The 26,286-nt window shown below is 60.1% G+C and overlaps 2 protein-coding genes and 1 long non-coding RNA gene across 6 annotated transcripts; 1 reads left to right on the forward strand and 2 right to left on the reverse strand.

Annotated features, from left to right (window-relative positions):
- Window positions 1–343: 343 nt before the first annotated feature.
- On the reverse strand, window positions 344–17,346 carry SEMA3G (semaphorin 3G). Of its 4 annotated transcripts, XM_017672021.3 has the most exons (17): window positions 17,159–17,291; window positions 16,110–16,240; window positions 15,560–15,720; window positions 15,395–15,457; window positions 15,061–15,180; window positions 14,726–14,816; window positions 14,493–14,609; window positions 14,154–14,299; window positions 13,853–13,967; window positions 13,692–13,761; window positions 13,262–13,406; window positions 12,726–12,957; window positions 12,552–12,643; window positions 11,869–11,910; window positions 10,975–11,203; window positions 10,652–10,791; window positions 6,732–9,371 (listed from the first exon to the last, which is right to left on the reverse strand). In XM_017672021.3, the coding sequence occupies exons 2-17, from the start codon at window positions 16,129–16,131 to the stop codon at window positions 8,931–8,933; spliced, it is 2,226 nt and encodes a 741-aa protein (XP_017527510.3). In that variant the 5' UTR covers window positions 16,132–16,240; window positions 17,159–17,291; the 3' UTR covers window positions 6,732–8,930. The 4 variants fall into 4 exon arrangements, with proteins under 4 accessions (XP_017527512.3, XP_017527510.3, XP_017527508.3 ...); XM_017672023.3 differs by lacking the exons at window positions 6,732–9,371; window positions 16,110–16,240 and adding an exon at window positions 344–876 and having other exon boundaries at window positions 17,159–17,346; XM_017672019.3 differs by lacking the exon at window positions 16,110–16,240 and having other exon boundaries at window positions 6,732–9,368; window positions 17,159–17,346.
- On the forward strand, window positions 4,423–7,530 carry LOC140848299 (uncharacterized). Its single transcript, XR_012128881.1, has 3 exons — window positions 4,423–4,548; window positions 4,761–4,980; window positions 7,502–7,530. It is a non-coding gene; the product is annotated as an uncharacterized lncRNA (long non-coding RNA).
- A 4,976-nt stretch (window positions 17,347–22,322) lies between the features above and the next one.
- Window positions 22,323–25,286, reverse strand: TNNC1 (troponin C1, slow skeletal and cardiac type). The gene is made up of 6 exons (XM_017672017.3): window positions 25,161–25,286; window positions 23,662–23,692; window positions 23,306–23,452; window positions 22,940–23,054; window positions 22,606–22,742; window positions 22,323–22,525 (listed from the first exon to the last, which is right to left on the reverse strand). The coding sequence occupies exons 1-6, from the start codon at window positions 25,182–25,184 to the stop codon at window positions 22,494–22,496; spliced, it is 486 nt and encodes a 161-aa protein (XP_017527506.1). The 5' UTR covers window positions 25,185–25,286; the 3' UTR covers window positions 22,323–22,493.
- Window positions 25,287–26,286: the final 1,000 nt, after the last annotated feature.

Here is a 26,286-nt window from a genome sequence, read left to right on the forward strand (position 1 = left end):
GATGTGACTTCTCAGGGTCTCACTGTATTGTCATCAGTAACGGCTGAGGATGGGGTTCTGTGTTCAAATGCTCCTTACCACGGCGGCTTTCATGTCTGGGGTGTGTATACAGTGATCTCCTCCCGAGGTGGCCAGGTTCATTCGGAACCGTGGGGTAGGGAGATCTGTGTCTTTGTTTTTTGTCAAAGTATATAGGCAAAGTAATACAGAATTTAAAAAGTCTTAAGTCAGAAAGTAGTTAACGGATTAAAAGGAAAATAATCTTGACTCCCTGCTCCCTACCCCCAATCCTACTCCCTAAAGGCAAGTACTGTCCACTTTTTTGGTAATTTCTTGATTTATTAGACATCACTGACTTCCTGTTACATGAAGATCTAGCACTTTGAACTTCCCCGTTCTCATTCCCTTCATCTAATATAATCGCATCACAATTCTTGTTAAATTAGCCTTCAGTGTTTACATTATTATGACTACATAATGCTGTTTACCACTGAGCCAGGCAGTGTGTTGTGTTTATTTTGTGTCTCCTGTATAATTGTTTTTCCCTGAAGCAAATACCTGCCTCTTTTTTATCTGCTCAATTACTGTATAGCTGTGGCTAATTCTCCCCAAACATACCACATAATCAATTGTCTCAAAATACAGTTTTCAGCGTCCAGTGTCAGATCCCCTGAGGCACACTTCTTTTCTGGAAGGCCTGCCTTCTAGAGCCCAGCCCTCCTGAGCGGGCTGCTCACAGGGCCCACCGCGCGGCGGTCACCCCGGTCCCCCGCACCTTCCCGCTGCTGTGCCTTCTGTCTTTACTTTCTCTTCTGGGGTTTGATGACTCAGTGCCGTGCTTCCTGACCTGGGGTCCAGGGACGCTTTGCCAGAGCTCTGCAAGTGAAGAGAGTTTTTAAATTGTGGGTTTTCATTTCAAACACTAATGTTTTATCTACCTAAGGTCTCAACTCTAGCACTGATAATTCATAACTGAAAGATAATTCCAAGATCGAGAATTTAGTTTCTTCATCTAGAGTTTCTATAACTTGGGTCACCAGGCATATATACTCTCAGACATCCAGGATAGTATCTTTCACTTTAAAGAGATTTGAACTTGTCTATAATCGAGGGTTAGAAATGCCATCTTAACAGGAAGTAATGGTCCCCTAACAGTCCCTCTGGGCTCCAGCCCCAGTTGGTGGGAGGAGGAGCTGGTGACGGGGGTGTGGATGGGGGGTGCTTTGTCACCCAGACGTTCAGCTGCCTGACCTCTGTGTGCGGTGGGCCCTGTGGGCACCTAGCAGAACGGGGCACGTGCACGCACGCATGCACGCACACCCCCTCTTAACTATTTCTTAGTCTTTGTAGCTTTACTCTCCGTTGATGTTAACAGCCAACCCCCTCCTTGTAGGCTGGAAATCCAACTTTGAAACATTCTGTTCTTCATCCGGCCCTAATCAGTCATTCTCCACTAAATGACTGGGATTGATTCTTAAATTTTCAATTGAGGATAGTTTTAGATTTATAGGAAAATTGTGAAGATAGTGCAGGGAGTACCCCTATCTCGCACACCCAGTGTCTCCCATTAGTAAGATCTTAATAGGGTGGTACCTTTGTCACAACTAATGAATAAATATTGATGCATTATTACTAATAAAGCCCATACTTTATTCAGAGTCCCTTAGTTTTTTTCCTAGAGTTTTTTCCTGTTCTAGGACCCCGTCCAGGACACCACTTTGCTTTGAGGCGTCATGTCTCCCTAGGTGCCTCTTGGCCTGACAGTCTAATAGATTTTCCTTGTTTCCCATGACTGTGGCGGTTTTGAGGAGTGCTGGTCAGGCATTTCTTGGGGTACCCTCTCTTGGAATGTGTCTGATGTTTTTATCACGGTTAGACCAGGCATGTGGGTTTGGGACAGGAAGAGCACGCAGGTGAGATGCTCTGCTTGTCACAAGGCACCAAAGTCATGTACCATTACCAGACTTATCCCTTTTGATGGTGGCCTTGATCGACGGCCAAGGTTGTCTTTGCCAGATCTCTCTGCTGGAAAGTTACTCGTTTGCCCCTTTCCATAGGTGCCTTTGGAAGGTAGCTGCTGTGGGTGGCCCACAGTTAGTAAGTGGGGATTAATGTCCCCTCCCTCCCTGAGAACAGAGTATCTGCCTTATTTGGAACTCATCTGTACGGGACGGTTGCTAATTCTTTGCCACTCATTCATTCAGTCCTTTGCATCAGTGTGGACTTGTGGATATGGCTGGTATGCTTGGGTTATAATCCAACATTGCTTTATCTTCTTGCTCAAATTGTCTCAGCTTTGGCCATTGGGAGCTCCTGTGTCCTTTTCACACACCCCTATTATTGTGTATATTGTTTTATTTTTTGAGCACTTTGTTGCTTTTTGGCATTTTAAGATGTACCAGGCTCACCTTGTGTATTTTAAGTATCTGTGTTCACAAATGATGTCTATTAGAATTACTTATAGTTTTATCACTTAGGGCCTAGAACAAACAGCTCACCTTGAAGGGATGGAAATCAATGTTAAATAAAAAGTCCCCAGAGTACCTGCTTTCTGTCCTGTAACCCTTACCTTTGTAGGAGCCAGAAACTAGGGCTGGTAACTTCAGCATCTCCTGTTGCTCCCTTTTGTGCTCAACCACCATCTTTCTTGCCAAAGTGACTATTTTACAAATGTTTGCCTTCATCTCCATCCAGTGCTCAACTCCAACCCCAGTGCCTACCAGGGCTGTAGCAAAGCCTTCTCTGCACGGCCTTGCAGGCTGGACAGCTGTGGCCTCCATCCTCAACATACAGGCCACTTCTTCCTCCCTAGGCGCTCTCATGGGGCCCTGCGATACCCCGCGACCTTCTCCAGCTAGCCCTGCATCTGCAGTGTGGACACTCCTTCAGGCCAGGGACCATCTGTCTTAGTCGCCTCTCTCCGCTCACGGGGCTGGCTCGGGACCCCAAGTCAGGGGCAGTCTGGTGTCTAGTGAGCTATCACGCGCCCGAGCTCACGAGCCTGTTGTGTCCCTGTCGAACAGCAGAGGGTACTGCGAGCACGTGAGGAGAAGGCTTAGGCAGGCTTGCTTCTGTTTGGGGATCGCACTGAGTTACTGCACTGTACTTGACACATCCGTTTGAGTTTATTCATGAAGTGTCCTCCTGTTGGGTTTACAGATACTGTAAAAGTTACTAATGACATATCATAGTCAAATAGTCTCTCCATACCAGTCAGTGATCCTCCTACCTCCAAATATGGGGACTGCCAGTCCCAAGGGGACCCCCCCAACACACACACCCAAGGGCGTCCGGTTAGCAGGTCAAAGGCGCCCTCCTCCTGGTGGCGAGCATGAGGTTGCTGTGAGAAGCGGCACCTCCGTTGGCCAGGGCCCCAGCAGCGTGGTGGCATGTCCCCTTGGCCCCTGGGCTGGCTGGAGGCGAGCGGCAGCATCAGGGGGCCCCGGGGGTGAGAAGGCGCCCTATTGACTAAGCCAGGGAGCCCCATTCCAGAGGAGTTGGCTGTTTGCAAGGGTCTCATGCCTTGTACATTTTTCCCAAAAAGCTGCCTGGCAATTGAAGGCCATAAGCCAAAAAGTTGACGTGTTTTTAGAAGACGAAAACCAAAACCTGGTCCCAGCAAACCACCTCCAGGCCTGGGGTCCCTGAGCAGCGTGAGAGCGTGAGCTCCTGCTCCTCGTCTTTGGTCGCCCCTGACCTGCACCTCTGGTAAACAGGAAGGCCTCTGCGCCATCAGTGTCCATCCCTCTGAGAGCATCTGAGAGCTGTCCGGCCATCAAAGGCATCCCCAGCCCCCGGCAGCCTTCTGGGGGGCACTCCAGCCTCGGCAGAAACAATTCCCCATTGTCTTCGCCCCTTGGAGATCGTGGATTTGTAAACAGGCCCTTACGTTTAGACAGCCCTGCCCTGGCTTTGTGCTGGAGGGTTGTTTTTTCTTCCCTTAACAATGTCCTTTCCAGTGGGGCCAGCCGTTCACACCATTGTCTGAGACCCTCGGACCACAGGAAACCACACCGGATCCTTATCAGCTGGGGCTGAACAGATGAAGTCATGTCCATAAAACAAGCTGCTGGTCTGCCACGTCATCCTGTCCTTTATCTGCAAGAGCAGAGCCTCCTTGTCCTCCTGACAGGCCAGTCTGGGCTCCCGGTGTCCCCAGGGCGGTCACCTCCACCTGATGGTGGACATCTGGACTCTGCGCCAGGCCTCTGTTGATTCACTTTGGGGTTATCACCAGCCCCCCAGTCACTGGCCTCTCTGCACGACAGGTGGTCATGGCATGAAACACGAGCCCTTGGAATGAAATAGGGTACATCCCAGTCATCGTCCTCCTGGGGAAAAGGGGTCACGACTGGCCATCTGAGGCCCCCTCGGCAGAGTCCCTGAGTGCAAACTACAGGCTGGCTCTGGAGACCTGGCGTGGGGACAGGGCGGACAGCCCTTGCAAGGCCTCCCTGGAGACACAGCATTTCCCATCCTCGGGAGAATGGTTTTTAAAAGGCTGTGTCGAGGAACCAGGAGTTTCCTTGATGAAATCCAGTGAGGAAAGTGAGAGGCTTCATTAGGACGCAGTCTCGAAGGGAGGGGGGCCCAGCAGAGGCACCGGGGCAAAGGCTGGGCACTGGGAAGTGGGACAGGGGCCTCACCTGGGCGCCAGGGGCTGGGCAGTCCTGACGAGGGGCTGGGAGGGCCCAGCAGTCCCTGAGCTCCTTGTCAGGTACTGTCCTCTAACCCCCCCACCCATTCACTCTTGTCACCAGGCCCCGGTTTGTTGTCTCAGAACACCGTGCGGATCTGCTCGCAGTGCAGGATGGACTTTCTCCTTGCGGAGCCCCTGCACACCAGGCCTTGGGCGAGGCTGGAGCAGACCCTCGGCTTGCACAGGAATGGGGCTGTTCCTGAGCACCTGTCTCCAGGTTCTAAGGAGGAGCTGTAGCCTGCTGGGGAGCCTCAGTCCGCCGGGCTGGCGGGGACATGCGAGTGAGTTCTCTGGGGCCCCCGTCAGCTCCGAGAGGACAGCCTGGCGGGGGGCAGGCCGAACTCCTAAAGGTTGCTGCCTGACCCCCTCCTCCAGTGGGGGATTCTAGGGGTGTCTGAGGCCTGACCTGGGCTTAGCTGAGTGACAGGGAAGCACAGAAGCCATTTGGGAGAGTGACAAGGGCAGGTTTCTGCCCTTATTCTGCTTCTCCGTACCACCGGCCCTTCCTCAGAAACTAGTCTATTGGGCTGCGGGACAGCCACAGGCTTGGGGTGAATCCTAGCCCTCCACAGAGGACCACCATGCCGGACACGGGGAGCAGGAAGTGGGCTGGGCGGCCAGAAGCGGGGCGGAGTCCAGGCCCAAGGGTCAGCAGGCTGGAGTCTTGGCAGCCCCGCCTGGGTGGCAGGTCCAGGCCTTAGCTGGCCACGGGAGGCTGAGATGTGGCTGTTCCACCTGGGAGGCCGGGGAGTGTACTGGTTTCGAAGGCAGAGATTAATAGATTAAATCCATCCCATGTGCCAAGGGAGGGGATTAATCAGAGTTTCCCCAAAGTATGCTCTTCAAACATTAGAAACATGAGCTGGTAAGTGCTTCGTGGGAAAAAGGGACAGAGGACTAGCTTGAGAGAATGGCGAGGCACACAGTGGGCATGCCGGCTAGTGCTGGTGAGAGCTCGTGGCGGGCCCCTCCGGGGCTGGGGTGGGATCCCGACGTCACGAGGGTCTCCTGGGACACTGCCCCACGGGATACTCATCCCTTCCTCAGAGCCCCTTCCAGAGCTGTGGGAGAGGACAGTGATATCCCCAAGGCAGGAAGCCATGTTCAGATGGGAGGCGGGAGGAGAGTAGCGGGGAGAAGTCCAGGCCCCAGGGGACTCCAGGCATGGGGGCAGAGCCTCTGTGCCCCGCGGGGAGGGGCTGAGGGGGCCTCACCCATCCTCCCAGCCCGGCACACTGGCCTCTCGGGCGCTCTGGCAGTGCTGATGGCCTGCAGCAGGGCCGGAGGATCTGAGGCTGGGTCAGGCCGCGTGTTTGCAGAAGGGCCAAGGGGCAAGAGGGGGGGCCCCCACAGCAGGGCCTGGGCTCCAAGATGGGGCTGGCGCCTGACCGCTCTGTGAAGCCCCCAGTCCGTGGCGTGGATTCAGGGGCCCATCCAAACAAGAGGCCAATCTCTGTGGGAAGTGGGTTGAATCCCTCCCATCTCCCCGCAGCACCAGGGGGGCCTGCCCTTTGGGCGGGAGTGTGAAGTCCCGGGGAGTAGGAGCCATGGCAGGGGTGCCCTCCGCAGCAGGTCCAGTGGGCCCAACTCCCAGGGCCTGGCCCCCTCCCCGGAAGCTGCAGCGCCCCCAGCACAGCACAGCCCCCAGGGAGAGCTCAGTGCCTTAATACATGTTGGTATGTGGCTCGGGAAGGGAGACAGGCACCAGGCCAAGTGTTGCTGTTACAAATGTCAAGCATTATTGTGGAAAAGGCGAGGGCTGCCGACATGCCCAGCTGCCCTTTGCCAGCACTTTTTTTTTCTGGCTCGAGATCCTACTGAGGTTCCGAGGTCAGTCTCAGAAGCCCGCAGGGCAGGATTTTCCTGACTTAATCTCAGCTTCACAGAGGAAGCCCTCAGACTCTGTCCTCCCTGGTGCCACCTCCCCCCTTCTAGAAGATACCAGGGCGGGTGATTCTCCCTCCTGGAATGGAGGGAAGGCTCACACAGATGGAATCGGCCAACTTAGTACAGAAATACACAGACACGATAATGACAGAATCACAAGTGTAAGTGTTAACTTCACCCCCGTCCTATGAGTTCTGCGCAGTAGACACTCTGCTCCTCTCACCGGCGCTTGGGGCAGTGTGACAATAAAATAACAACAATAATTACAAGAAGTGTGCTTGTAAAGACAGAGAAACCACATCTCAATATATGAGTAAAACAGAACTCACATACACAGGCATTTCCAGCATTAATAACCCTCAGTACCATGTGGGGGGTGGTTGGCAGAAGCCGGCCATGATTCTCCCAGTGCAGGTGTCTGTTCAGGATTTTGAGCCCCTCCTCTCCTCATTTTCCAGGGTAACTTCCCCAGAGGACGCTGCTCTGGGACGGCCACACCTGGGCCCGGCCTAGGGGCCACCAAGGGCCTGGTCTTCCCTGGCCCGGGGGCAGCGCTGGCCACAGCTCTGACACAGGCCCCGGGCCTTTGCGCTCTCCCCGCTGGCCACGGTCCCCTCCGTCTCTTTCCCGGCGTCTCCCTGTGCCCCACCTCCTCTGCTTTTACCTGCTCACATCTCAGCCACCGCGATGCGGGTCACAGGTTTCCCAAAGGGTTGTCAGGTTCTCTGGGTCAATTATTGTGCAGTCAAGGGGGCAGGGGGCCTACTTCAGATCCCAGTTCCCTGGGATGGGGGCTCGGGTAAAATCCAAGGCAGACGCAGTCTGGGTTTGGGTTCAGTGGGCAAAATGCCCTGTTTTGCTTTTAATTTTTTTTTTTGTTTCCCCTCCTTTCTTCTTCTTGTTTTTTTTGATGAGAGGGAATCTCGACCTGATGCCCTTGTGTCCCTGCTGCCGGCTTGTGCGTCACAGACCTCCCCTTCCACGTGCAGTCTGGGAGGAGCTCTACACTAGTCGTCCTCCTCGTCCCCTGTGCTCCCAGCCCGAGAAACACATTTCTGCTGACGGCAGAAGACAGCTCCTACCCGTGCGGACAGAACGTGTCCCGGCCACCTGAGCCTCACCCCGAAAACCTGCAGCACTTGGCAGCTTTTTTCCCGACCTGTTTTTCTCTTAAAAGAAAAAAGTCTTCATAAATGAACCGTTCATGACCCATCCTTTAGCAGGAACCAAGGATTCCAGGGTGAAAAACATCTGGCCGGCCGGTGGCTCCTAAGCTGATGGATACCATCTTGGGTCCTTGAGAAGGCCTGCTCCTGAGCCCCACAGCCACCCCAGGGTCTCCCCGTCTCAAAGCTTCTCCATGCCTGTGGCCCCAGGCAAGGCTCTGCCCCTGGCCCTGCCCACCAGCTGAGGCTTGCTCACGGAGCTGCCACATTCCCACCTGCCAGGCTGGGGGCGTGTTTGCATTGCCCTGCGAAGGACACCGCCAGCCGCCCCCAGCTCCCCTCTCCCCAGCTCTAGTCCACAGAGATAGAGAGGCATTCTTCTACAAGCCACCCCTCCCTGCTCCCTGCATGGAGACCCTGATGGTGGGGAGGGGGGATCCCCTCAGGAAACGTGGGCACCCAAGGAAACCTGGCCTGGCAACTGGGGGACCTGGGAAGGGGAGTCAGGCTGTGGGACCACCCCCACCCCACCCCACCTCTGGTTTAAGAAGCAGGGCCTCAGGTCCAGACTGCCCCCAGGTCCCAGGGAGCACTAGCAGCCTGAGATGGAGTAGAGGCGGTGGGCAGTGGCGGGAACCGCCCCCAGTTCCGGGGCTCAGCGGGGGATGTCTTGCTCTTCTACCTCCTCAGCACCACCACCTTCCCTCCCAACTCAAGGGGGGTCCTCTTAAAGGGTGCTACCTTAGAGGCAACGTCCACCCTCCTCTGGCTGTGTGAGGGCCCCTGCCAGACACCTCCTCAGGCGCACCCGCACACCCACTCAGAAGGGCCATTGTTCTTCAGGCTGGGAAAGAACCACCCAGCCCTCTGGCCTCTGGGCACAACCGGAAATGTGTCTGGGAGCCATCTCTGAGAACAAACAGCAGGCCCACTGAGACTGCCAGTGGCCAGAGGGCGCTGGCCCCAGCCTGGGACTGACAGCACCAAGGGGTCGGGGAACAGGCCTCAGACACAGGGCCCTCCACTGGTCCCCAGCCTTTGCTGTGGGTGGCCTGATAGGGGTATGGGGGGCACACACTTCCATTTCAAAGAGGCAGCTGGGCATGTGGGCCCCTCTGCCCTAGCTGGGTGGGTAGGCAATGCTGGACGCTGCCCGACCACCGTTCCCCCGCCCTGCTCTACGCGGCCCCCACCTCCCGGGGCGTCCGATTGCGCTCTGCCTGCGCCCGGCTCATCGCCTTCTTGCCCAGCTCCAGGCCCGCCCAGCCCTTACCCTTGGCCTGTTTGCCCCTCCGGGAGGTGCACCACACACGCTCACAGTACTCATCCACCCGGGGCAGGTTGGCCAAGCCGATGAGCTGCAGGATGTCCTTATACCAGGCCTTGGGAGGGGTGGCGACCAGGCCCCCCTGGGCTGGGGGCTCCTCCGGCCGCAGCTCCCGGGGCATCAGGCTTTTGAGCTGCCGGGCGGCGATCACCCCCAGAGCCAGGGAGACCACCGTCTGGGAGAAGCCGTGCTCTAGCGTCCTGCACGTGTATGTCCCCGCATCCCCGCGGCTGAGCCTGCGGAACAGCAGCCCCTGCTCTGTCTGCAGGACTCGCTCGTCAGTCTTCACCTGCTGGGGGCGCGGGAGGTGTGAGGGGGTGTGGAGCGGGGCACCCACTACCAGCTTCTCTGCCCCCTGCTTTTCCAGATTAGTCACTCTCCCCGTCCCAGGAGGGGCCCTGTGAGCTAGAGCGGGCAGGGCGCCCCCTTCCCATAGCCCAGGGCAGCGCGTGCTAAGGAAGCTGCCGGAAAGTTGACTGACTACTTTGGGTAGTAGGCTCTGAGCCACCTACCTTGGCCTTGGAGGGGCCCTGGCACACATTCCCAGGAAATGGAGGGGGTGAAGGGACATCTATGGGCTTTTTCTTGAGCAGCTGTACCCCCCGCTCCAGGGCTAGAACTCCCCCCCAGTCTCCACACATACACATGCACGCATGCACGCACACCTTCCTTGTCTTACTCCTGGTCTGCATTGTCCCCACCCCCACCCCTCGACAGTGCAGAGCCCACAGCCCCAGCCAGGGGTGGGCTGAGTGCCCATCACAGGAGAGGAGGGTGTCTCCAGGCGGGACCCTGTCTGGGCCCCGGCCTGCACATCTGCACCCGAGGCTGGGCTCCATCTCGTTGCCTCCCTGCTGCTGGCCCTGGGGAGTCTCCTTAGTGCCCCGTCCAACAGCTGGCCCCAGACTGGCCTCCCCCAGTCCCGGGCTGGAAGGAGAGCCCCTGCCATAATCAACCACTCCCTCCCCTGCCCTCCCCTGCCCTGCACCGAGCAGCTGGAGATTGGTTCCTCACCCCTCCGCACCCACGGCTGCCCCAAGCCCCAGCCTGAAGCCATCTCTGGGGCTGACAGACCTTTCCGGATGGGGGAGGGGAGGGCCAGGACAGACAGCCGGGCTCCAGGGAGAGAGTGGGGCCAGGCAGTGTGTGGGTGGGAGTGTACAAGGGCCATCGATCAACGGTCCAGGTCTGGGGCAGAAGAGGACCAAGAACTCCTGGGGCAAGAGACTCCTTCAAAGATGAACCCTATGTAAGCACGAGGGGCTTCCTGGCCCACCCAGACCCCCTTCCCTCTCTTCCCTCTCTGCTGCCCACCTCTCAGAGCCCAGCCCATGCCTGGGAGTTGGTGGGCTCCCTGCCATTGGATGACTTCCAGCCACATGTGGCCTGGGGGTTCCCAGATGGCAAGAAAAGGGTACCTCCTTCTAGGGACCCAGGGGCCTAATACACACTTTTCTGCAGTTGTTCTTGGCACGATCCCTCTGGAGTCCCTTCCTAGGGCTCAGGACTTGGGGATCAGGGAGGAGGGTGACCTCAGGAAACACGCAGGCAGGAGACAGGATCCTTGCTCACCTGGTCGGGCCCCTCGTCTCCGGGCCTCTGCAGGAACCAGCGCACAGCAGCCTGGGGAGACTTGGGCAGGCACTCCAGGAACGTACTGTTGTGCTCCGTGCCGTAGACAGTGCGGGTCTCAGTCGGTCCTGCGGCTTCCTCTGCAGGTGAGGGAGGTGGCCTCAGCTCAGGGACCAGCAGCCCCCAGGGCCGCCAACTCAGTGACCTAGGGGCCTATGTATGGGCCAGTCTGAAGCCACTTACTCTGTCCAGAGAGCCCACACGCACACACGGACGGGAGCTGCACACTAGGGTAACGGAGGGCTGCAGGCCTGCTCACTCACCTTCCGGGCTATGGCCCAGGCACTGCAGGGTGGGGTTGCCGTGCCGGATGTCCTGCCGGCGGAACCTGCGCTTGCTGGTGCCAGGCCTGTAGCGGGTGCAGGAGGCACCGTCCCAGGCGCAGTACGGGTCCCGGGCCAGGCAGCACTCTGCACAGGCACTGCCGTAGGTTTCACACTGGTGCAGCCGCACCCGGGCCACGCCCAGCCTTGAGCCCACGTACAGCGTTTCCTGGGAAGGACAAAACAGAGCCAGGTGAGCGGGGCTCCACCTAGAACCGGCCAGGCCCTCAGTTCCCTCCGGTTTGCTGAGACCCCTGCTGTTTGCAAGTAGTCTTCCAGGACCCGTGGGGTGCCTTCCAGTAGCGACATTTATCTCCTGCTTGATCTACACCAGACCCTGTGCTAAGACCTGGAAGGGATGGTACAGACCATGGGTTTTCTCTAAGGCACTTCTCCAGGCCCTCCCTGCAGCTGACCTTTGCCCTCTAGCCCCATGGCCTTTATGCTGACTTGCCTCTGACCTTAGTGTACTCTCCTTTCAGCAATCCCAGTACAAATGTCAGGATTTACCCAAAGGTAAACTGGGGTGGAAAACTTGGGGAGATTCTGCTACTTGCAAAGGGACAAACAGCCAGCCTCTAAAAAGTAGCTCCCTATTTGACGTATCATCTGAGTTTTGTTTTCAAGCATGTTCTTGTCTCCCCTGAGGAGCCAGCCTTTGCAGGTCTCCCTTCATCTGAACACAGCCTCGCCTGCTCAGGGCCTCCCTGGAATGTGGGTTTCCTGCTAGGGAACCTCAGCTCCCCTCACTGCAGGGCCTGAGCAGGCGGCCCAGCTGGTGCAAGGGGGTGAGGGGTGCGGACGGGGGAGTGCTGGAGGGGGTGCTGCTCCTACCCTTTTGACGGAGATCTCCATCTCAGTGACTGGTGTCGGCACCTGGGGAAGGAGCAGGGTGTCAGCCAGGGTGGGCTGGGAGAGGCCTCCCCTGCACCCCTGCTTTTTGCCTCCTCCTCTAGCCCCTGACTGGAGCCACCTGTCTCCCAGCCTGGGCCCGTGCATTCCCTGACCACTGAGGCCAGCCAGTTTCTCCCAGACACTGGGGCACCAGAAAAGTCCCCTCACCTTGGCTGGCCTCCAAGCAGGAGGCTTGGCTGAAGGCACAGAGCACCGGTGTCCCTTCCCTCAGCCCCGTCCCAGCAATGAGACAGCTGTCCCGGATCGCTCATCCCACGTCAGGAGGCACGACAGCCCCCCACCCTCAGATGATCCCCTGCTTGTCTCTGTAGAGGGACCAGCTCAGGGACTTGGGGTCTCAGCCGCCCCCTCACTGCGCCTTGAGCCCAAAGGGCCTTTCAGGGGATGATGGCCCCGGACCCCCAGCCCTGGCTCCCCAGCTTTCAGCTCACAGCCTGTCTCCAGGCCCCACAGTCATTCGAAGCCTCAGGAAGGCCTTTGCGGCATGAGGGCAGCAGCTACTGGCCTGCCTGCCAGCTCAGCGAAGGCAGGCCGTCTCTCCCCCTGACCTTCCCCAGAGCCAGGCCTAGACCCAGGGGACCCTCCCATCAGTCACCCCTCACCTTAAACACCTGGAGCTCCTCCAGGACCACCTCCTCGGGCTCGGTGGAGCCGTCCACCTGGAGGGCAATGACCTTGAGCACGGAGCCTGAGTCTGAGGCAGGACAGGAGGGGTCAGGCGGAGGGCCAGGCCTCCACTCACCTCCCCTCCTGGCCACCCCACTCTGCCCACCCACCAGTCCCCAGGAAGATGACATCGTAGGTTCCATCCTCGGCCTCCACGCGGTCCACCACTATCTGGCGCAGCTGCTGGGCCAGCTGGGTTTTGACGAGGACAGGGCGGCCCTGCCGTGGCCGCACAGGCTGGAACATGAGTGGGTGGGCTCTGGCGAACTGCAGCACCTCGTCCGGGTAGTGCTTGGTGTTGCCGAAGGGCCGCCCCGGCTGCGCAGTCATCTTGCTAGGGCACTGTGGGCAGCAGCAGTGGGTGTGCTGAAGCATCTTGGGGCCGCACGCTTCCCTCAGGCCCATCACCAGGCCCACCACCAGGCGCTGGCCAGACGCACCAACCTCTGAGGGATGACTCGCTGTGGGAGAGGCCCCTTAATGTGGTTCAGGACTCTGCTCCCTGCCTCACCCTACCCTGTCCCTGGGAAGCCTGGGCTCAGCCATGGCTGTGGGGCTGCGTGCAGACAAAAGCCTGTGCCAGGCACTGTTCCTCCTGCCACCTGCTCAGCCCTCTTGCCTGCCTTGGCTCCGGGCAGATACTCACCATGCCGGGGCGTGGGAAGGGCACCTTGCCCCCATAGGGCCCCCACTGGTGCTGAGGACCATCTTGGTGGGCAAAGGGCCCCTTGAAGACCTCCCAGATATCTGCCATGTGGTACACACAGACGGCAAATCCCTGGAACACGGCACTGCCAGGGGCAGACAGGGACAGTCAGGCTGGGGTGACCATCGGGTGGGAAGGAGGCAGCCTGACTCCATGGGCAAGATCGAGGGGAGGGTGCCTATAGTCGATAGAGACCCCAAACCAACACCAGGCAAAGAGAGGGAGGCAGAGAACACAGCCACTGAGCCTCCGAGTCAGGGACAGGCAGGGGCCCATGGTGAGGCTGGGACATGGAGCAGAGGCTCAACAAAGGAGGCTGGAGGTGCAAGCCTGGCCCCGGTCGGGGGCTGAGAGGGGCCTGCGTGCCCACCTGACGGTGCTGAACAGAGCGTACAGCTCGACGCTCTTCACCGCGTTGGTCTGCAGCAGGAACACGTCCTCTGGGAGACAGAAGGCCATCACCAGTGCCCTGCCGCCAGGCTCTGAGCCCTCTGCACCCCGCACCCAGGCCTGCCCCAGCTGAGCCCTTACCCAGCTGATCGAAGTGGGTCTCGGCACCATCGGGGCCAGGCACCGAGCAGACCAGCCGGGCCTTGAGAAAGGTGCTCCATTTGTTCACCAGCACCCTCTGGCCACCGGCATCGTTCTGGGGCAGGTGGGGATAGAGTTGGCTTTGGGCTCCAGACACAGGCCCCTCCTGCCCCGCCATCCCCATCCTCGGGGGGAGAGGCATGGATGCGGGTGGCACACCCCGCCTCAGTTTCCCTACTGCCGTGGGCGGGGACACGTCTGAGTGAGGAGTTGAGCTTCACCACCCCTTCACAGCTCTCACCACGCAGACACGACCCACGCGGCTAATGGTGACACGGCCTGGGCTGCCGTCAGGCGAGGGGACAGTCTCCGAGAAGAAGAAGTACACCTTGTCATCATCTTGGTCAGAGCTGTCCGCGATCCGGGCGGCCTTCACAAACTGGGGGTCTGGGAGGTGACAAGGTGAAGCCGGAGGGCTCACAGGGGAGGAGAGAGATGGGGAAGAGGTGCAGGGACCCCCTCCAGGGACCCCCCTGGAGGCTGGACACATGGATGGAGTGGGGATAGGCTGGAAGAGCCCTCCCCAGCATCAGCTCCCCGCCTCCCCACCAGCCCTGCCCTCAGCAGCCCCTGGGCTCACCATGCAGGAGGTTCTGGTCAGAGTTGGAACGCAAGGCTGGCCGGGGACCCCCACTCCGGAAGATCATGGCCTCATGCCCCAGGAAGTCAGCAGTGAGGCCAGTATACAGCTCCCCGCCTGGGGACAGGGCAGGGGCAGAGTCAGGCCAGAGCCCCACAGCCGGGCCTCCTCCCTTCCCAGTGGCACTGGCCAGCTCCCACTCCCCATGCCCACCCGGCCTGGGCATTACCCACCTACAAAGGCACTGGCAAATGGACGGCTGGGCTCATGCGGACACCGTCCCCGCCCGCCTTCCACGCTGCCGGGCTCCAGGAGGAGCACATGCTGGGGAGGGGGCGGGAGGAGGGGGGTGTTACCTGGGGAAGCAACCCCAGCCCCCCAGCTGGGCAGGGGCCAGCCATCACGTGCAGCCGCAGAGTCAGGGTGGGAGGACGGAGCCCTTACTCAGGGCCTCTCCAGTGAGGTCAGAGCCGGGCACAAAGGCGCCTTTCAGGCCCCCGCCCCGGGCTCGGGCTCGGGGAGGAAATGCCACTGCTTCCCACCCCTCGTGGGGTCCCCCAAGGCTCACCTCCCCACGGTGCCCAACTGCGATGAGGGCACAGATGGGCTGGAAGGCCCCGGTGCCACATGCCAGCAGGTGGGTCCGGTTGTGGGGCTGCAGCACCCGCACGAAGTTGGCACACTCCGTCTATGGGGGGAGGAGGAGTGCAGGGGAGGAAGGACATCACCTTCCCTGCCTGGCCAACCAGCTCCGGGGATGAGGGGTCGCAGGGGGGCGGGGACCTTCCTTTAAGACCTCAGGATCAGCTCCGCAGGCCCCTAGTGCAGGCACATGGCAGAGCCGCCAGGCTGAGGCTGTAGCTGCTCAGGGCTGGTTGGTGGTCACCGCTGATGGCACTCACCGAAGGGTCCCTTCCCTTGCGGACACACTCCTCCCTCTGTCCTGGCAGCGGCGGCCACAGGACCTGAAACACAACATGGCTGACCCCTGACCTCACAGCCTCAGTTTTCGCATCTGGAGTTGCCCAGCTCTCAAACAGACCCTCCCCTGCATCAGCCCAGCGCACCTCCCGGGGATCCGGCCATGCCTGGTCCAGCCTCAGGGAGTAGAGGGCATCGCGGCCCCCCAGGAAAATGCGGTCCCGGTACTCATCCAGGTACAGGGCATGCAGGTCCAGGGAGCCCCGGGGGCCCAGAAAGACAGCAGAGCGGTTGGCAGACAGCAGGTCTAGGAGGCAGCAAGGAGCAGTCAGAGCCTTGCTCAGCCCGCTGGCGCGGCGAGGTGAGAGGGGGAGGGGCCCAGCTGTGTGTTCACCCCCACACACACGTCTGGAAAAGGTTTCCATCCTCAGGGCTGCTGGACCAAAAAGGCTCCTGGGGGTGGGTGGGACAGGGGCCTGGGACCCCCACCCTCCCTCCATTCCTCACTTAACAGGACTTAGGACCACAGTCTGGGCACAGGGATGGCAGAGCCCAGGGAAGGGGTGGGTCTGAGTAGCACCCTAGGCTGCCTCCGCGGACAGCAGAGAGCGCGCCTGGCAGAGGCCTGTGCGCAGGAGAGGCCGGGGCGGCCAGGCAGAGCTCCAGGCTCTGGTCCAGCGACGCAGCTAAAGAGACCTTTCTCCTTCATAGATGCCATGCACTCAGGCTCCAGGGACAGAAGGTGACTGTCTGGGGATGCTGGTCCCAGGTGTCAAGGATCCTGAAATAGGTCCTCGGTAGGTGGAGGTGATGGCTGGCAGCAGGGCCTGGTGGGAAGAGGGCTGGCCACCCTTGGGAAGGCCGAGTGTCCTCCACTGCCCAGAGTCTCATCATTGGCCCTGCACCCACTCCATCCCCAACACTCATCAAAGGCCTCCTCCAGGAAGCCCTCCATGACTGACAGCAGTGTGGAGAGGATTTGCCCTATTTGGGTTTTTTCTGGTAGTCTGACTTCCCCCACAAAACCACATTCCTAGTGCGAGACCACATTGTCCCCCGTGCCACACAGAGTGGGGCCATGTCTCTCCCCCTCAGACTCTCCTGTCCAAAGCAGGCCTGGGTCTCTTCCCCTGAGACTTCCCAGAGGAAGATGACAGTAATTTCCCCAAGAAGAGTCCATGGAAAGCCTGCCTGAGGGACCTATCCCACAGACCATCCCCACAGCTTCAGAGGAGGCCAGCCACTGCAGCTCAGCCCATCAGGGGAGACCTGGGTGGGCTGGGCAGAGTGGGGGCGGGGATGCCCTGCGCTGTGAGGAGCTTGTGGGATGCAGAGGGCAGAGAGAAGGCCAGCATTGTAAAGCGGGCCACACCAGGAAGCGGGGCACGGCTGTGGGGACAGGTGAGGGCACTTGCAGGATGCACCTGTGTGTGGATGGTCCTCCAGACCCACCCTCTCTGCCCAGCCCATCTCTGCCGTCCCCACCCATCTCTCCTTTTCTCCGCAGCCTCTCACCCTCTGTCTCTTTGATTCTCCCCTCAACCCTGGCTGTGTCCTCCAGGACCTGCCCACCTCTGCCCTCCTCCCTGGCTCCTGCCGCTGGCTGGGGCCAAGCCCATCCTGGGCACAGCCATGAAGTCGTCCCCCCGGGCTGCTGGGGAGGGACTGCATCCCTCCGGCCGGCAGAGCAGACTGCCCGGCTGGCCTTTGCCCCACAGGTATACACAGGACAGGGTGGCCAGTACCTCGGTAGGAGAGCCGCAGGCGGGGCATGCTGGGGCCGGGGCCGGGGCTGCCGGGTCGGAGCAGGAGACCCCCCAGGAGGCAGCAGATGGCCCAGACTGAGGAGGCCATGCCGCGGAGCCCAGGGCACACGCTGCTTATGGAGGCGCCCTCTGTCTGCAGTCACCAGTTGTAGTTTGCTCGGTTGCCGCTGGCCCGCCACTTATAAGGCCGGGCTCCACCCCGCCCAGGGCCAGGAAGGCAGGGAGGAGGAGGGAGGGGGCGAGGGCCCGCCATCCACCTGCGGCCTCTCCCTCCGTGTAGAACTGGCAGGTCCCCCCTTGGGGAGACCCTTTCCCATATGGGGTACGGGTGGCCTACATGCAAACGTCCACAGACCCAGTCCTTAGGTTCCAGCAAAAAGTCAAGGGGGGAGGTAGCCTGGAAGGGAGGTCACAGGTCAGAGATCAGAGGTTGGTGGGCTGGGCAGAGGTCTGGCTGAGCTCTCCTTTGCTTCCTGCCCCTCCAGTGCCCATGGCAGAGACCTCCACACACCGACTCTGGGCCTGGGTCCCTGATACTACGAGGGCCCAGCCCCCTGACGCCCTGGCCTGGCTCCCCAGCTCCCCTGGCAGGGCCCAAGTTGCCTGGGAGGAGTCATTCCAGCTCCAGGAGCTCCATGTTTTGGGCGGAGGCTTGAAGTCTGGCCCCACTTCATAGATCTGGGATTGACAAGCGATGACTGCCCAGCCTCCTCCACCCAGGCCTGTCCCTGTCTGGCCTCCAGGCCCCATCCCAGCCCACTGGGGCAGGGGACAGGATCCACAGTGTCAGGAAACCCCCCTGCCTCCCTCAGCCCTCCAGTCCTACCAGAGGCCCACGTCCCAGAGTGGCACCAGGTGAGCGGGGCGTTCCTCCCAGAGTTCCCCGCGGCTGGCAAGCCCCACACATTAGATCCTCCGGAGTGCAGGTGGAGGTGTGGCGTTCCCACCCCACCCCTGGCCTGGTCTAGGGGCAGGAGAGCCACAGGAGAGGCCCAAGGGGGCGATGAAGCTGAGGGGTTCTGTCAGGGCAAGTGAGGTGGTCTCCCCACGGTCCCCGTCTTTGCCTCCGACAGCTGTGTCTCCTCCCACCCCAGACCCCTATCCTCAGAATCAGAGGCCCTGGACACTAAGAAGATTTCAACTTCGAGCCAGAATGGGAGCCCCAGTGTTCCAGAAACTCCTGCATGTTAAGTCTCCAGATGGACCAGCCTGAGCCCTCGGACGGTGATAGTGGCTGGCAGACCTGGGGGACAGCAGAGAGGGGAGGCCCTGGGCCAGCCCACACAGCAGGCTGAAGACAGGTCCCCTCAGCCCTTTCCTGGGGCTCTCTCAGGCTTCTAAGGCTTCTGGGGTGTCCTAGAACCTCGCCTCTCTTCATCTCATCCCTGGAAGGGAGGCGGGTCAGCCTCTTGAGTCGGTGCGAGAAGGACCCAGGGACCAAGAACACTGCCACCCTGTCCCCATCCCCCTAGCACATACATGCCTCCTCGCAGGGTGGGCCTGACCTGGCATCGGGCAAAGGGCTACATGGGGAGGCAGGCACTGGCCGGCCCACTCTGCCTGCGGGCTCTGCAGGCTCTCCTAGAGAACCCCGGCCCCTCCCTCTCTGGGTCTTAGGCTCCTCCTCCCAGGGCCAGGGCCCCGCCTCCTTGGGTGTAACAGGCACTAGGAACTGGCTAGGGGTGCTTGTACAGGGGCCACCCCCATGGCATCCTGGCCTGAGCCCTCGGAGGGTGGGGACCCTCTGTCTCCATCTCCCTGGGGAGACATTTCAGCTGTGACCCACGCTATGAGCTGATGTTTGGCTGTTGAGCCAGACACCCCCTCAACCGGCATGTGGACCCCAGCTGTGGACAGGAGGCCCTGCCAGCTCCCTCTGGGGGTCTCAGCACAGCCAGGTCCCCAGCTGGGGTGAGGCCTGGGCCTACTGGAGCAGGGTGTGGGGGGCACTCCACACTGCAGGAAAACAGCCTGTGGCCGTGGCTGGGAGCCTGCATTCTGCTCTCAAATTGTGTGGCCTCTCCAGGCCTCAGTTTCCCAGTCTAGGAGGCTCCTTTGTAAAGGCCCTTGCTTGCAGGCTGCAGCTGGGAAACAGATCCCCAGGGCGCCCTTGCAGCTCAGATCAACGTCCAGCTCCTGGCATCTTATGCCATCTAATGGGTGAAGTGGAAACTGCAGGAAGCCGTAAAGTTGGCAGCAAGTCAGGCCCTATGCTAAGCAGTGGGGCCACCCAGCAGAAACCGCAGCCTTTTTGGGGTGGCAGACAGTAACCAGGCAGCCATAACATGAAGAGACAGGGGCAGTGGGAGACACGCCAGTGATTGCTTCTGGTGGAGAAAATCAAGGAAGGCTTCATGGAGGAAGTAGTATTTAGGCAAAGTATGACACCGCCCAGGAGAACGAAGGACAGGCCTGAATGCAGTCAGACAGTCAGAACTAGGTGGTGCACGTAGGGCGGAGCAATGTCCTGGTAGGAGCTGTGAGCCCTCGGCTGAGCACACGTGCAATGTGCCTGTTCGTGGGTCGGTTGCTGCCAGGCGGCTCTGGAAAAGGCCACAGCCCAGGCTCTCCCAGCTGGAATTCTGGAGCTGGCTTGCCTGGAAGGAATGGATGCCTCCAGTCCCTCCCCTGCCACCCTCATTTGGAACAGAGACATGGGGAGAATCCCCCAAGGCTCCCTCCCTGTGGACCAATGAAACCCTCCTGTCCAGCAGCCAAGGCCTCAGGGGCCTCCAAGTCCCTAACCCCAGGGCCACCAGTGTCTTCAAACCTCCTTTCTTCCTGCCTGACTCCCAGGGCCCTTCACTCACCTGGAGTCTCTCCTAGGCCATCAGAGATGCCCAGTGCCTGGTCCCTGACCGTCTCTCTCTATGCACCCTCTCACCACGGCCGCATCCGGGACCAGGGCTGGGAAGGCGGGTCTGACTCTGACAACGCCTGAGTGGGTGGCTGTCCCTCTGCTCTGCCCCAGAGGCATCCCAACTCTGACACAGATAGAGGACTCCTGTCTCTCCTGTGACGGTGCTGCCAGAAGTGGGTAACCCGAATCTAGTCCTCAGGAAACACCAGACAGACCCAAACTGGGTGAAATTCTACAAAATAACTGGCCTGTACTCTTCAAGAATGCCAGGGTCATTAAAGATGAGGAAAGGCTGAGAAACAACCACAGGCCAGAGGAGAGTAAGGGGACCGCATGGCGAAGTGCAGTGACCGTGCGGTCCTGGGTCGGGTCCCAGCCCGGGAAGCGGGCCTTCATAGGGCAACCGGCAGATCTGAGTGCGGCTGGCAGGGGAGTTGAGGTGGTGTGGAAGCGTTATTTCCTGGCTTTGATCATTGACCTGTGGCAATTTAAGTTGGTAACATTTGGGGAAGCAGGTTGAAATGCGAATGGGAGTTCTTTGTATTATTTTTGCAAGTCTGGAAATTCAAAAGTTCTTTGTATTATTTTTGCAAGTCTGGAAATCCAAAAGTTAAAAACATAAAAAAAAAAAATCTAAAAGATAAAAGGAACCTCAGCTTCCTAATACCCAACCACCAAGAGCCCGTGACTCCCCCAGGCTTCCATATCTCAGGAAATGGCAGTTTCATTCCGACTCACATCTCACATTCCATTCTTCAGTGAGTTCTGGATTCTAGTTGCAAACACTCCCTGAATCTGACACCTTCCTCCAACCTTCAGGCCCCACAGTGCTGAGGGCCACCAGGCCTTCTCAGCCTGAGGCTGCTGGCGCTTGGTGTCTGCCCCACACCGCCTTTCTGCTCCTGAGATGCTCCAGTCTTTCCCTGTGCCCTCCCATTGATTTGCTGTGGCTCTTCAGGCTCAGTGCCACCTCCACCAGGAAGCCTTCCCAGACCACTCCACCTCATGGCCACCATGCCTCCACAATCTCCATTCCAGCACCATGCTGGTTTCCTCACTGTACTCATCTCCCTCTTTGTCTTCCTGAGCTGACCATAAATTCCACAAAATTAGGGACCGGGCCTTCCTCTAAAGGGTCCCGACATTAAGCCTGTGCCAGACACGTGGCCAGTGTGGGACTGAACTGTGGAATGGTGTGCTGCCTGGCGGGCCCACTGTGGCCCTGCCCCTCTCCCAAGATGTTGTCATTCCTGGGTGCACATGCAGATCCTTCAGTTTTCCAGCTCCCAGAAGCAGGCCTGAGGGACACCCTCTTCTCCCCCAAGCTCTCTCCAGGGACCAGGCAGCTCTTGCCAGCTCTGGCCTCCCCTGGAGGCATCTCCAGAATTCTAAGACCTTCTTTGGAATGCCGGGCCTGCCTGGGGAGTGCCAAGCCTAGGACACAGGTGGGGAGGCTGTGGAGCAGCTGGGTGGGGCAGGGGCAGCTGCAGACACTCTGGCTGGAGCCCAGGCACTGGACAGCTGTCCCTCCCGCCAGCACCTCTGCTAACACCTCCACTTCCTCGCAGCCCCCATCCCAAGGCCAGCATCACTGTTCTCGCTGTAGCTCTGGCCTGGGTGTCCCCATGAAGTTGAGTGCCATACTGGGCCTCGTGCCTCCACTCCCTGCTGGGGAGGGACATTGGGCTGCTGGAGCCTCTGAGGCTGACGGGAGCTGGAGATTGTGCCCATCGGGATCAGGCGGCTCCACTGTCCCCCAGATTCACTGGGTGACCTTTACAGAGTCCTGTGCCTCTCTGGGCCCCAGGGTCCTCACCTGTCATGGGTGAGGGGACGCAGAGTGGATGATAAGCCCCTCGGTCCCAGGGAGTCAGTGTTGCCAAGCAGGTGGGCGGGTGGACCAGAGTGGCAGGTGCGCTGGGCCCCCAGTGCCCTGCTTCTCCCCAGCAGGGCTGAGAAGGGGCTGGGGCTGCTGTTTCCCCGGGCACTGCTGTCCCTGCTCTCTCCAAGTACAGGCCCCTTGGCTGCCAGCTGGCTGACCAAAGGCAGGGCCCCCAGGCCTGCACATGCAGATGCCTGGGCCACCGTGGGGTCCAGGTGCTGAATCCCTGGAGGTGGGGCCTGGGCATCCACTTTAATGGAAAGGAGGCTTGGAGCTAATCTAATCTCTCCTTCAGAGGGCAGTGTGCTGGGGTGGGTAGAGCATGGGCTCTGGGATGGGGAAGGAAATGGTCCTCGGCAGGAGGGGACCACAGTCCCCAGGAGTGAAAGCCAGACACCAGCCTCTGGAGCAGGGCTTTATTTGCATCCCCTAGGAAAGGCCGCAAGGGCAATCGGGAGGGCCTGTGGGGACACTCCAGGCTCAAGTCCTGGAGGCCCCAGCCCCTGGCCCCCACCCCAGGGCCCAGCTGGACTTGGAAGGCGACCTAGGCAGCTCCAGGTGAGGACTGGCATCTACTCCACCCCCTTCATGAACTCCAGGAACTCTGTGGAGAGAGGAGTAGGCCCCAGTCAGAGGTGGGGCTGGGCAGGGCTGGGCAGCGGGCACCCAGCGCGGCCCACCCACCATCGTAGTCGATGCGGCCGTCATTGTTCTTGTCGCCATCCTTCATGAGCTCCTCGATGTCGTCCTCCGTGATGGTCTCGCCTGTGGCCTGCAGCATCACCTTCAGCTCATCCAGGTCGATGTAGCCGTCAGCGTTTCTGTGGGGAGGGTGGTGGGGCTCCGAGCTGGGGCAGCCCTCATGCCCCCGGAGGCAGGGCAGGGCCACTGGGCGATGGGGCCTCCCGCCCGGCATTGCACGGAACAGACACGAGGCCTCAAGGTCACAAGACCGTCCCCCTTCCCTCAGCTCTGCAGGGGTGGCCAGAGGGTCAGAGGCCCGGGGCGGCAGGCTCACTTGTCAAACATGCGGAAGAGGTCAGACAGCTCCTCCTCAGACTTCCCTTTGCTGTCGTCCTTCATGCAGCGGACCATCATGACCAGGAACTCCTCAAAGTCCACCGTGCCGCTGCCTGGGGGCGCGTGGGCAGCACGGCCGTCAGAGGGGCAGCCGGGCGCCGGCCCACCACGACACTGGACCCGGTTCTCAGGGCATCCTCACCCCGGCTCGCGCGGTGGGCACAGTCACCCTCCCGTTTTACGGTGAGGCTCCGAGGTGCTCCCCAGCACCCTCAAGGGCCCCAAGTAATTCGCGGCAGAGCGGGGCCTCGGGTCTGCAGCGGGTCAGGTGCGCCGGGCCTGGGGCCCGGGCTGAGGGGCTCACCGTCCTCGTCCACCTCGTCGATCATCTCCTGCAGCTCCTCGGGTGTGGGGTTCTGGCCCAGCATCCTCATCACCTTCCCCAGCTCCTTGGTGCTGATGCAGCCGTCCTCGGCGCCCAGCACGAAGATGTCAAAGGCTGCCTTGAACTCTGGGTCCGTGGCCGGGGGCAGATGGCCACGGCTCAGAAGCCAGGACCCCAGAAGCTAGGCCCCTGGGGTCGCCTGCCAACCTCCCCACTTCCCTCTAAGACCTCTGAGTTCTCAGCAAGAGGGGTCCTGGCCTCCGCCTCCCGCCCGGGGCCCTCTGGCCCCCCCAGCCTGGCCCTGCTGCCCCCATCACAGCTGCTGGGGCACTCACCATTTTTCTGCTCTTCTGTCAGTTGCTCTACCTGGAGGAGAAAACAGGTCTCAGGACTCAGACCCAGGCTTTGGGTGCTGTTGAGGAAACCGGCCCATTCCACAGGTGGGAAGACTAAAGCCAGCAAGAGGCGGGCCAGGCCCAGACGCAGAGCATAAGCCTCAGCCTCCCCACTGCCCCAAAGCTCTGAGGTGACCCAGCTGGCCTCAGTGAGGCTGGGCTCAGGGCCAGGGTGACAGGTGGGCAGCCCCTCCAAGGCCAAGGTGACCCTGGGTAACAATAGTAGTGACCACTCAATGCCCCTTCAGCCCCCCTGTTGAAACCCAAGCTGGGTGGCTTGAGGGACAGCTGTCCCTCAGGTTGGGACAATAAACCCAGTGTGGGGGTGGGTAAAGCCACCCACTGTAATCTGACCGGGTGGCCACTGGACTATTTTTAACGGGGGACAAAGTTAAACCTGGTGATTGTTCTGGGGATTCTGGCATGCAGTGGGTGGGGTAGTGTTATCTGGCCCCCTGGCTGCTGGTGCCTCAGGAGCCAAAATTAGTCTGAGCCCCACCAGGCCTTGTATGGGCAAGGGGTGGAGGGCTCCCCCAGCAACTCCACTCACTCCTGCAGGGTAGGCAGGGGTGCTCCTGAGCCAGCTGTAACCCTTCCCTGTCCGAGAGTGGGGCTGCACTCCTGGGGCTGAGGGAGAAGTTCCCTCGGGCACAATTGTCTGTACCAGATGGCCTTGTCTCTGGGGTGGGAACAGGTCAGCAACATGCCCAACCCAGGATGGAATAGCATCTGACACCTCTCAGTGACCCCAGAAGTCTGCAGGGACTTGGGGTGACCACTCCCAGCCTTCACCCTGGCTAATCCACTGAGCCCTGAGCCTCTGGGCACCTCGGGGCTGGGTCTGCCCTCTGCTCCCCTCTCCAGCCTCTCCTCACGCCCCTCCTTCCCTGCCTGCCTCACACCTCCAAAGCCCTTCTCCAGCTCCGGTTTCCGGCTCTGCAGCCCCTCTCACAACCCTGGCCCACCCTCCACAGTCTCTCCAGCCAGCCAAGGGGCTGGACGGGGTAGGGGTTTGTAGTGTGTAAGAAGCAGGATATGAGGGGCACAAGTGGGGGACAGGGACAGAGCCTGGGAGAAAAAAAAGAGATAGAAAGAGACTGGGAACGACAGAGGTCCAGAAACCACAAACACAAATTCAGAGGGATGTGCCCGAGAGAGTGACACAGACTGCAGACACCTGGAGACAGCCAAGTGTGGTGCCCACAGTGGCAACCTCCTCCTCCATCCACCCTGACAGCTCCACTCTACACCCTGGACCCCTCACTCCCCCTGCACCACCAAATGCCAGACCCCCCATCCCCCGGAGGGCCTGGGCTGCAAGTATGTGGGCCCTCTCCTGGGGCCCCACCACCTCCTTGGGAAGGACCTTGCCCCCAGTCTGAGCTGAGTGAGCCCCCAGTGGGCACGCCACTCCGGCCCTGCCCGAGCCCTTCCCTCACCGCAGCCTTGTAGATGTCATCCATGCTGGCGGCTTGCAGGCAGGCTGCTGGGGTTGCCTGCCGCTGCCCGGGCTTAAATAGCCCTGCCCCTCTGCATTCCCAGCCGGGCCAACCCCTGCCTGTAGCATCCTCCACCCCCTCCCCCAGCCCTGGTGATCTCAGGCTGGCCTGAGTCCCTGTGTCCTCTGCCCAGGGCAGGGAGCAGATGAAGGGCTGCAAGGACCAGGTCTCTCTCCCTGTGTTCCCCGTGGCCTCCAGGGAACTCTCTGGAAAGGTTTCTCGAATGAATGAAAACATGAGCCCAGGACAGGACAGGACCTGCACATGCCAGACCCCTACACAGAACAGCTCAATTCCTATCCAATTAGGGAGGTGGGTGATATGACTCCCGCTTTCCAGATGAACTGACGACTGAGGCTCCCGGAGGGTGGGCCCTTCCTCAACATCCGGCCGTCTTGGCAGCCACTGCCTTAAGTGAGACCTTCCAGAGTCGGGGGCAGCAGTACGCAGGGAGAGGCTGGGAGTGTAGGGCCCTGCCAAGAGAAGCTTTGAAGGCCAAGACCAGAGTATGTTGATGTGGGACTGGTGGAGAGGGGAGTCACTGACATACCCTAGGAGAGCACTGTGAGCAGTGCTGAAGACCTGTCACCTCTCCAGGAGAGCGGTACTCGCTCTGGGCTTGGGCCGGGTGACGGCACTAAGTCAGCCATCCAACAAACACACCTATGGATGCCCATGTGTGCCAGGCCCCCTCCCTCAGCTGGGTCACCACCCCCTCTTCTAGGTCTGGCTCCTCTCCTGGGTTGGGCTCCATCTCCATGCCGGGCCTTCTTTGCCACACTGTTGTTCCTGGGTCCTGGGCCAGGCTGTCACCCCTCATTTTGAGCTCAGTAGGACACCACCCGGGGGTCTTGTGCTGGAGGGCCAGCACATGGCCCATCTCTTCCCACTCCTCCCCTTCATGCAGAGCCCCTTCTCCACAACCACACCAGCTCTCTGCCTTGCGGACACCGCATGGATTGACCTGTGACGTCTCCGTGCTCTTGGAGAGGTTCTGGGCAGGCCCAGTACAGCATGCGGAACACAGAAAAAATGTCCAAACTCCGTATGGCGACAGAGTAACTAC

This window comes from Manis javanica, chromosome 3, assembly GCF_040802235.1.
Source record: "Manis javanica isolate MJ-LG chromosome 3, MJ_LKY, whole genome shotgun sequence".
Taxonomy (NCBI): Eukaryota; Metazoa; Chordata; class Mammalia; order Pholidota; family Manidae; genus Manis; species Manis javanica.